The sequence below is a fragment of the Diabrotica virgifera genome, chromosome 3, assembly GCF_917563875.1.
Source record: "Diabrotica virgifera virgifera chromosome 3, PGI_DIABVI_V3a".
Taxonomy (NCBI): Eukaryota; Metazoa; Arthropoda; class Insecta; order Coleoptera; family Chrysomelidae; genus Diabrotica; species Diabrotica virgifera.
The window spans coordinates 215952358-215962641 of NC_065445.1; the positions used below are offsets into that span (position 1 = coordinate 215952358).

Below are 10284 nucleotides of genomic sequence, written 5' to 3' on the forward strand. Positions count from 1 at the left end.
TACCTTCGCTTCTACGTCACCATAACTGGATAGTGTGATGCCAAAATAGTTGATTCCATAGTCTGTTCATATTTCTATTTTACAACTGGTCGGTTGTTTGCTAATGATTATTGTTTTTGTTTGCAACGCTGGTTGATTGCATTCTAGGGCATTTTTGTGATTTATTTTATAACAAATATTGCGTATATACCTACATGACATTCCACTTCGGAGACCTTGTTGTTCATACTCAGGTGATAGTCACTAGTTCCTTAATTAGGCAACCATGAAATTTAAAGAAAAGACGAAGACACCATTTTAATATAAATATTTTTTAATCTTTAAGCATCGACTTACTTACTTTACTTTACTTTACTTTAGTCCTCTTGATTCCATTTGGAACATAGGGTCTCTACAGTCCCCCTCCATTCATCTCTGTTTCTGGCCAGGGCTTTCACTTCTTTCCATCTTAACCCATTGTCTGCTAGCTCTCCGGTAATATTTCTTTTCCAGGATGTCATTGGTCTGCCTTGTTTTCTTTTTCCAGTTGGTTGGTAATCCAGGGCTTGTTTGGTTATATCATCTTCATTTTTCCTTAATGTGTGTCCAATAAACTTCCATTTGCGTCTGTTTATCGTTTTGGCTATCGGCTCTTGATTAGTGTTTCTCCAAAGTTCCTTGTTACTTATCCGATTTGGCCAATATATTTGCAATATTCGTCTAAGGCATCTATTTACAAATGTTTGAACCTTTTGTATAATCTTTTTCTCTATTTTCCAAGCTTCTGCTGGATATAGCCAAATGCTCTTTAAATTTGTATTAAATATCCTGATTTTGGTTTTGGTTGTTAATTTATTGGACTCCCATGTTTTCTTCAGCATATAGAACGCATTTTGGGCTTTAGTTATCCTTCCATTAATTTCCTCTTCTACTCCACCGCTAGCGTCAATTATGCTTCCCAGATAGCAAAACTTCTGTACATTTTCTACTTCTTCTCCTTCAATGAATATACCCATTTCTCTTTCCGTATTTATCTTCATAAGTTTAGTTTTTCTTGTGTTAATCTCTAGTCCTATTTTTCTTGCTTCTTTTGTCACCTTTTCTGTTTTTTTCTGCATATGTTGTCTTTTTTCGGACACCAGACATATATCATCTGCAAAGTCTAGATCTTCAAGCTGACCGAAAGCATTCCATCTAATTCCTGTTTTATTTTTCGTTGCCTTCTTCATGACCCAGTCGATTAAGATCAAAAATATGGTTGGAGATAGAATACACCCCTGTCTGACTCCACTGTCTATGTTGATTGGTTCTGTGAGTTTCCCATTGTGCATGATTTGTGCGGTATAGTTTTCATAGAACATTTTGATAATTCTTATGTATTTTAATGGAATTCCATATCTCTTTAATATTTCCCATATTTTTTCTCTGTTAATCCGGTCAAAGGCTTGTCTAAAGTCAATGAAATTTATATAGATTTTGCTCTGCCATTCTATTGTTTATTCTACAATGTTTCTTAATGTGTTAGTATGATCTGTGCATGCTTTATTACTTCTGAAGCCCGCTTGGTTTGGTCTTAACAACTGGTCTATAGTTTCTTTTATTCTTTCTAGTATCATCCTTGTCATAACTTTACTCACTGTAGAAAGTAGTGTTATTGCTCTCCAATTGTTGCAATTCGTTTGATCTCCCTTCTTGGGTATCTTTACAATTATACCTTTTTTCCAATCATCAGGTATTCTCTCCTCCCGCCATATTCTGTTTATTAGTACATACAGGATTTCTTCCGATGTTTCTCTATCTGCTTTCAGTAGTTCTGTGGTAATGTTATCTATTCCAGCTGCTTAAGCATCGACTTAGTGTCGCCTTAAATTTAGGCTCGATGGCTCAAATGTTGTAATTAAAAGGTCATGTGAACTAACTATGTAGCTAGTTTCAACTGACTTGGATCTAGAGTTTAACCTGATGATGGACTGATTAGTCCGAAAACGTTTGTGGGATGTACTTTGTGATGTACTTTGATTCCAACTTGAATCCTTTTTTTAATGTTTTTTTTTAAATAATAATAGGTATAATATCATCTACAAAGGAAGATTTTTTACTTCTTAAGTAATTTTTATTATGGTATACAGCCAATTAGAGGAATTCATTCCTTTTTATATATTTAAATATTCTGCCAACTTAAATATGCCTTTAGCAACCTCTAACGAGGTAAGATGAAGTGAAAGTCGATAACGATTAAAGTAAACTGTGAACCTGAGTCATATTCATGCCATCGGGCGATGCTGGGAATTTATTCCACTATATATTCATCTATTTATATAACGCTACAAATCAAAATTGTTAATTGTATTTGATAAATTTCTGTACAATAGCATTATGTGCTGTTGTTTATTCAAATTCTGTGAAAATTTTTCTTGAGAAAATTTAATCATTGGACCTTTTTATCTAGCTAATCTGTATAAGCAAAAATAGTGCTCAACTAAAAAACTTGTCATTTAAGTAGATATCTAATAAACATCTTAAACATAGTACGTCTCCCAAAACCAAACGTCATTATTCGTGTTAGATAACTCCGCCAAGTCCAAGAGTAAAAGTAGGCCTACCTAAGCTAAAGTGAGAAATTTAAACCAAACTTGAATAGAAATAATTGGTGAATAAATTTTAAAATTAACAGATCAACTTTTCTTACACATGATTTCTGTGCTTAAGTTTCATAATACTTGTGCCAATTTTTTTGCAGTGTAGGCTTTATGTGCCTTTTATGATCGCATGCCGCTTAGGAATTACTATTCGAAATATTATGAAAATACTTCGAATACTTCCTAAACATAAAAAAATGCTATATGCCATATTCGACATTGGTTTTGATCCTGAAATTACGAACTTCGAGATGTGCGAATGGTTATAGAATGTGTGCGATTGGATAATGGATATTTGGAATGTGTTAGGTGACAACAGAATATAACTCGGCAATTATGTAATTACATTTTTTATTTTAGCTATTTTTTAACTAATTTTTGCCTTACACTACTATGTGGTAAAAAGGTTTTTTTATATATGTTTGCCTATTTTGTAAAATGATATAAATAAAAATACACAATCACTTTTATTTTACCACAAACGAACAGTTTGCTTTCTGTAATTTACATAGCATCATCAGGTTTCCGATAGAGCACAATTAAATGCTAAAGTTACAATAACCCGTATTATGATGCTGTCTGGTACAAATTACCAAGGAAAAATCTCGGGAAAGAGAAATGTGGGACGTAGGAGGATTTCCTGGTTGCGAAATTTAAGGGAGTGGTATGGGTGCAGTTCAATACAGTTGTTCAGAGCTGCAGCCAACAAAGTTAAGATTGCTGTGATGGTAGCCAACCTCCGATAGGAGACGGTACTGCGAGAAGAAGGTACAAATTAAAAAAAATAAATTGATCAAGCCAGAGTTATACAGGTAGCTTTATGTATGGAACGCCTCAATTATCTCTGAAACCGCTTGCACGATTTTTATAGGTTTTAGTGAGGTAGTGTTGTAGTCCAGGGCGCATCTGTTTTGGGATGGACGTTGAGAGGTGACTCAAATTTTTTTGCAGAAATTGCTTGAAAATGCCCACAATTGCCCACTCAAAATGGTCCGGAACATTGTTTAAATAATCCAAATGTCAAAATATAAAGGAAAAATTCGATTCTTTTATTGGTTTTTTGATTATAACTTTAAAACCATTCATTTCTGAGAAAAGTTGTACTCACATAAAAGTTGTGTAATTAAATTTCCTATGATATAGAATTAGTTAGAAATTTAAAAAATAGTCAATTTTGTTGCAAAATAGCAATAAATGCGAAAAAAACCATACAAAAACAAGTATTGGCATTTTACGTTTTTCAACCATTTATGCTACACTTAGGACCTTCATATTTTACCCAGAAAAAATCTATGATACATTAAAACATTGCTGTAAATTTCATTAAGATCGGTTTAATATATTTCGCAAAATAAATTTTGCAATCCAGCTTCCGCAAAAAAAATTCATTTTTTAAAAATGTTGCAGGACTGAAGATAAAGCAGATAGGAAGTTGAATTTTTTTTTGCTTATATAAGTGTAGTGTACCTTTCATTTGCAATTTGCAAAATTAAAATCGATTAATTACCACGGCGTCAGAAAATTTTTGAAATAAACAATAATTTTTGGTGCTACGCGCAGGACAGCGGTGTTCAATTCACACAAGTTGATTTCCACCAAAATTTCTTCCAATCTTTATCCAATAATTTTCTTACTCTATATTTTGTTGTATTTTAATATTTTAATTCCACAAAAATCAAACTAATTTTATTATTGTTTGTGAAATATTGTTTAAACAATTGCATATGTTTAAAAATATTAAGCTATTATTCTCTAAGTTAAAATATATGAACAAAGAAAGTTTTTGCTAAAAAAAGTGTTATTTCAAAGGATAGAGTATGTGTTTTTATTTTGCAATAAACAAATTTATTTATTTATATCGAAATGTAATAAAAATTAAAATGTATCAATCATTATCAAAGGTCATTGGAAAGCCCAATCAGAGCAAACTATCCGCTGTCCTGTGCGTAGCACCAATAATTAATGTTTATTTAAAAAAATCCTGACGCCGTGGTAGTTAATCGATTTTAGTTTTGCAAATTTCAAATGAAAGGTACTGTTCTATAAGCAAAAAAAATTTCAACTTGCTATCTGCTTTATTTTCACTTTTGTAACATTTTCAAAAAAGATTTTTTTTGCGAAAGCTGGACTGCAAAATTTATTTTGCAAAATATATTAAACCGATCTTAATAAAATTTACAGTATTGTTTTACTGTATCATAAAGTTTTCTTGGGTAAAATACGAAGGTCCTCGATGTAGCATAAATGGTTGAAAAACGTAAAATGCGAATACTTGTTTTTGTCTAGTTTCTTCGCAATTATTGCTATTTTGCAACAAGGGTTACTATTTTTTTTTAATTTTTAACCAATTCTATATTGTAGGAAATTTAATTGCGCAACTTTTATGTTGGTACAACTTTTCTCGGAAATGAATACTTTTAAAGTTATAATCAAAAAACGAAGAAAAAAAATCAAATTTTTCCGTCATTTTTTGACATTTTGATTATTTAAACAATGTTCCGAACCTTTTTGAGAGGGAGGATAACTCAAATATTATTATTTGAGATATTTTCAAGAAATTTCTGCGCAAAAAAATTTGAGGCCGCTCGCAACGTCCAAATGTACTAATATTTTTACAGATGCGCCCTGGTCTATCGTGTGATGCGGCCGATATTATGGTGGTATTTACATTGCTGTCAGATCTTCTATTTTTCTGGAAATATTTGGAAAATGGAAAATGGAAAATGGAAAATTTTTCGTTCTTTGATTATCAAAAAAAAAATTTCAAAAAAACTATTTAGAGAAACGAGAACTGGTACGTTAATTTATATTCCAGAGATGAATCGATATCATTAATTGCGAATTTCTAGTACAGGTCATAATATGTGTCCGTTTTGGGTAGGAGAACGGTTATTTTATCGCATAACTACTTTTTCTTTTAATTTTTAAGAATTTTTTACAATAGATTATTAAATTATGAGGTATTCTAGTTAGTACTAAAAGTTACTCTTGCTTTAAGTTGATAAAATACACCGTTTATTTAAAAAAAAATTCAGGAAACGAAAAATTTTTAAATAGATTTTTCTAGAAAACGGTGTATTCTACCGACTTAAAGCAAGAGTAGCTGTTAGTACTATAATACCTTACAATTTAATAATATAGTGTCAAAAATGCTTAAAAGTTAAAGACAAAACAGTTATACGATAAAATAACCGTCGCTCCACTCAAAACGGACGCCTATGACTGGTACTAGAAATTCACAATGGATGGAATCGATTTCTCTCTGGAAGGTAAATATATGTACCAATTTTCGTTTTTCTAACTAGAAATAATAATAATAATAACGTATTAAGTTATTATTTACATACCTAGACAAGGATTATTATTAAAAAAAAACTAAGTTTTCAATCTAACAGCTCATAAAACAACATCAAAAAATGTCATTCTACATCCTATTAGATTGAAAACAATGGGAACCTTCTCTGGTAACACCACCGAGGCTTCTACAATTTGCAAGCCATAACGGATGCTGAGACTAAGGAAGATTAGGGAATTTTACAATTTATAATTCACGTCCCATCTGCTCAGCGCGGTAAAGTTCCAACGAGAATGGTTCCCCTCGTACTCCAATGGGAGTAAACATAAATCAAAAATGAATAACCATTTTCAATTTCGTTGCAACATGAAACTACAGCCGCATCATTATTCCAGTTCAATCAGAGAGTGTAGCAATCACCTCTACCGGTTTCGAAACTTATTAGTCTCTCATCAGGAGGCACATATGCTGTTCTCTCTGACCCAACTAGGACAAACCCCGGCGTGCAGTCACGGATTGCAACGAACGAAATGGCAGGGATGCCCTAGCGGCAACTGCTATCAAAAAAACTAAGTTTTCACTCTAATAGCTCATAAAACAACATCAAAAAATGTCATTCTACATCCTATCAGACTGAAAACAATGGGAACCTTCTCTGGTAACACCTCCGAGGCTTCTCCAATTTGCAAGCCATAACAGATGCTGAGACTAAGGAAGATGAGGGAATTTTACAATTTATAATTGTAAGACGTGAAAGATGGGACGTGAATTATAAATTGTAAAATTCCCTCATCTTCCTTAGTCTCAGCATCCGTTATGGCTTGCAAATTGTATAAGCCTCAGAGGTGTTACCAGAGAAGGTTCCCATTGTTTTCAGTCTGGTAGGATGTAGAATGACATTTTTTGATGTTGTTTTATGAGCTATTAGATTGAAAACTTAGCTTTTTGATAGCAGTTGCCGCTAGGGCATCCCTGCCATTTCGTTCGTTGCAATCCGTGACTGCACGCCGGGGTTTGTCCTAGTTGTGTCAGAGAGAGCAGTATATGTGCCTCCTGATGAGAGACTAATAAGTTTCGAAAGAGGTAGAGGTGCTTGCTGCACTCTCTGATTGAACTGGAATAATGATGCGGCTGTAGTTTCGTGTTGCAACGAAATTGAAAATGGTTATTCATTTTTGATTATTGTTAAATTTGTGATATCATACTTACATCTCCATTACGGCCAGTTGGGAACTGGTGCACTTCGGCTTAACTTCACTAATTGACAAAATAGTGGGAGAATTCTTGAGAATTCCTACTATCCTATTCCTATTAATTGAGAACTGACGAATTAGGACTACACTACAGACGATAGTCTGTGGTAAAATAAAAGTGATGGTGTGTAAGTCTATTCATTTATTTTATTTTCCAAATTTGAAATGAACTCACACAAGCCTCATATTCAACACTTATGCCTAATTTGATTTTTGGTTACTTCAAATTTTAATACTAGCATAGATATATTGAAAAAACCTTTTTAGAAACTGATACAATACATGAAAAGAACTAATAAACAAAATAAAATTTACAGTAGTCAACACTTTAACTGGCTATTTCAATTACTGCTGCACAGCGTCCAGATGTAATAAACGATCAGATACATCTGGTGGATTATTGTGGCAAAAATAATTGTTTCGTAATAACATAGAGACGGCGAGAAATAAACTAAAAACTTTATATTGAAAATCGCAATGCGTTGGTTACTTTAATTAAATACTTTTTAATTAACCATTTCTTACAAATAATAATACATGGTTAAATGGAAAAAGATCTGATAAACATAAAGGTGTATAAAATATCCAAATATAGAGTAAATTAAACACATCATCATCATCATGATCATCATCATCATAATTTGGCTCTACAACTCTATCTAAGTCTTGGCCGCGTTTACTATTTCCCTCCATTGTTGTCGGTCCTGAGCAGCTATTTCCCATTGCTGTACTCCCATTTTGCGTAGATCATTGGCCACTGCGTCCTTCCATCTCTTTCTTGGGCGACCAACTGACCTTTTGCCATCGGGCCTTTCCCAGAATGTGGAGTTCAGAAATGTTTCGTCACTCGACCTTAGCACGTGACCCGCCCATTTTATTCGGTTTGCTTTAATGTAGCATACTATGTTTTCATCTCCATATATTGTCTGGAGTTTATCATTGTGTCTTCTTCTCTATTCTCCTGTTGTCTCGTCTCTGCAATGCCCATAGATAGTCCGCAGTATCTTTCTGTTAAGTACCAGTAATTTTGTCGTTTCCCGCTGGTTCAGAGTCCATGTGTCGCTTCCATACGTTGTCGTGGGACGAATTATTGTCTTACTATATTAAGGACGATTTTTAAAAGATTTAATAATAATATTTTATAAAAACCTACAAAATTATTTTTAACAAACTTTCTAAGATAAAACATAAAAAAGTTACGGTTAAAAAATCAACATATTTTTTTGAAAAGAAAAAGGAGAAATCCAATTGGAAGCATGATAATGTAAGTTAGCGGTGTTTTTAGTAATTGGCCTTATTTATTCTTCTTTATTTATATATTAGTAATAGATTATAGAAGTGTGAGTGGCTTAAAGTCATTAGTTTTTAAAAAACTAGAGTTAAAAGCGAACAACGAATTTTTGTAGTTTGGTAAAAAATGCCATTTTCTTCAGAATAGAAAGATTAGCGTCAGAGATACGAAAAAATGTTTAAATATGAAATTGTAGGTTATTTAATTCCCAAGAACTTGGTTTAAAAAAATTTTTCCTACGGCAAAAATTGAGTGAATCGTAAATGAGTACAATTGATAAAACATTGACTTTTTCGATATAAAACTAACACTTTCGATAGCGAATAAATCGAAAACTATTAATTTTATCAAAAAAATGTATAGAACATTTTTTGCTTAGAATGAACGTTTTTATCAACTTTTGTGGCCTAAATATAATAAAAAAATTTCCACCTTGAGATGGGGTGGCTACCACCCCCATGGTAAGAGCGCCTTTCGGCATCATATAGATTTTGATCCTTGGACTATCCACTACTTATTTTCAAATTTTCAAGCAAATCGATTTATTCTGTAAAAATTGCGAGGTGAAAAGCTTCGGTTCCTGGACTATTAGTACTTTTTACAACAAAAATACACATTGGAGTCCGGTCCTGAGCATGGTATCACAAACTGTGTTTACATTTTATTCCCGAGAAATCATCTTTTTCATAGTAATTTATATCCAAATAAACTTGAAAATAAGCAAAAAGTAAAAGTATAATATAGTGCAGTTACCTTACGGAATAAAAAGAGTGAGTTAATATTATTTTATTTATTCAAAACATTACAAAGCATACCGTTTGTAAGGTTAAATGACGGTCGAAAGGCCAGCTATCAGAACCAGTTTTGGTTCTATAACTGGTTCATAATTACTAATGAGTTTAACAAATGATACCAGATCCAACCTAACAAATTTATCAACAGTCATGACTGACGATCAACAACCTCAAAACAAAACGACATATTCCGTTGTGCTTAACAATACTTCAATTCAGTTCCCTTCAAAGCACCAATCAATTTTATTTAATGCCCTGCCTGATACTAAAATAGAAGAGTACTTAATAGCACTTGGCGAAGTTGTTCATCCACGGAATATTTTATTTTCATCAAGACTATCAAATAACAGAATATATGTATTTATCTCTCCAGAGAATCCTTGGTGGAAAAATTTATGTCCGGTCCAGCAGAAATAACAATTAAAGGCGAAAATCTAAAGCACGAAAATTGTTAACTCCGAACGAAAGACTGTTACTATCGGGTGTTAGTCCTTCTATTCCACATATTCTAATAGAAAATGAGTTAACCAAATTAGGTCTTAAATTAATGTCACCTTTAACCTTCCTTAAAATCGGCAGTCAACTTCCAGAATTTCAACGCGTCCTTAGTTTTAGAAGACAATCTTATATTCAACCACTTGTAGATATAGACCTTCCTTCTTCTTTCTTAATTACATATGAACAAACTTCGTATCGCATATTTTTAGGTTCAGATAAACCTTCGTGTTTTACCTGTAAGAAAACAGATCACATTGCGGACAAATTGTCCAAATCATGATTAACAAAATGAATCCTCTCATATCGAACACCAACCACAACAACCAATACAACAACAAGCGCAAGAATCCCCCCAGTCTAATTCATCACCCTTAGAAGTGGAACTAGATCATCCAGTCAGTAATTCTAGTACCGAACCTTCACTTAACCAACAAACAGATACTAATTTAATACCTCCCGTATTATTTATGGAAACTAATTTTATATCTAAGGATCAGTCAACGACTAATAAGTGAACAATTTCGGAAATTAATAC

At 32.7% G+C, this 10284-nt stretch overlaps 1 protein-coding gene across 1 annotated transcript in view; it reads left to right on the top strand.

Annotated features, from left to right (window-relative positions):
* Window positions 1–10029, top strand: part of LOC114330756 (potassium voltage-gated channel subfamily H member 3-like) — a 162366-nt gene extending 152337 nt beyond the window's left edge. Inside the window, exon 4 of the mRNA XM_028280166.2 lies at window positions 9959–10029. Coding sequence (XP_028135967.2) covers window positions 9959–10029 — 71 coding nt within the window. The remainder of the gene's footprint in view (window positions 1–9958) is intronic.
* Window positions 10030–10284: the final 255 nt, after the last annotated feature.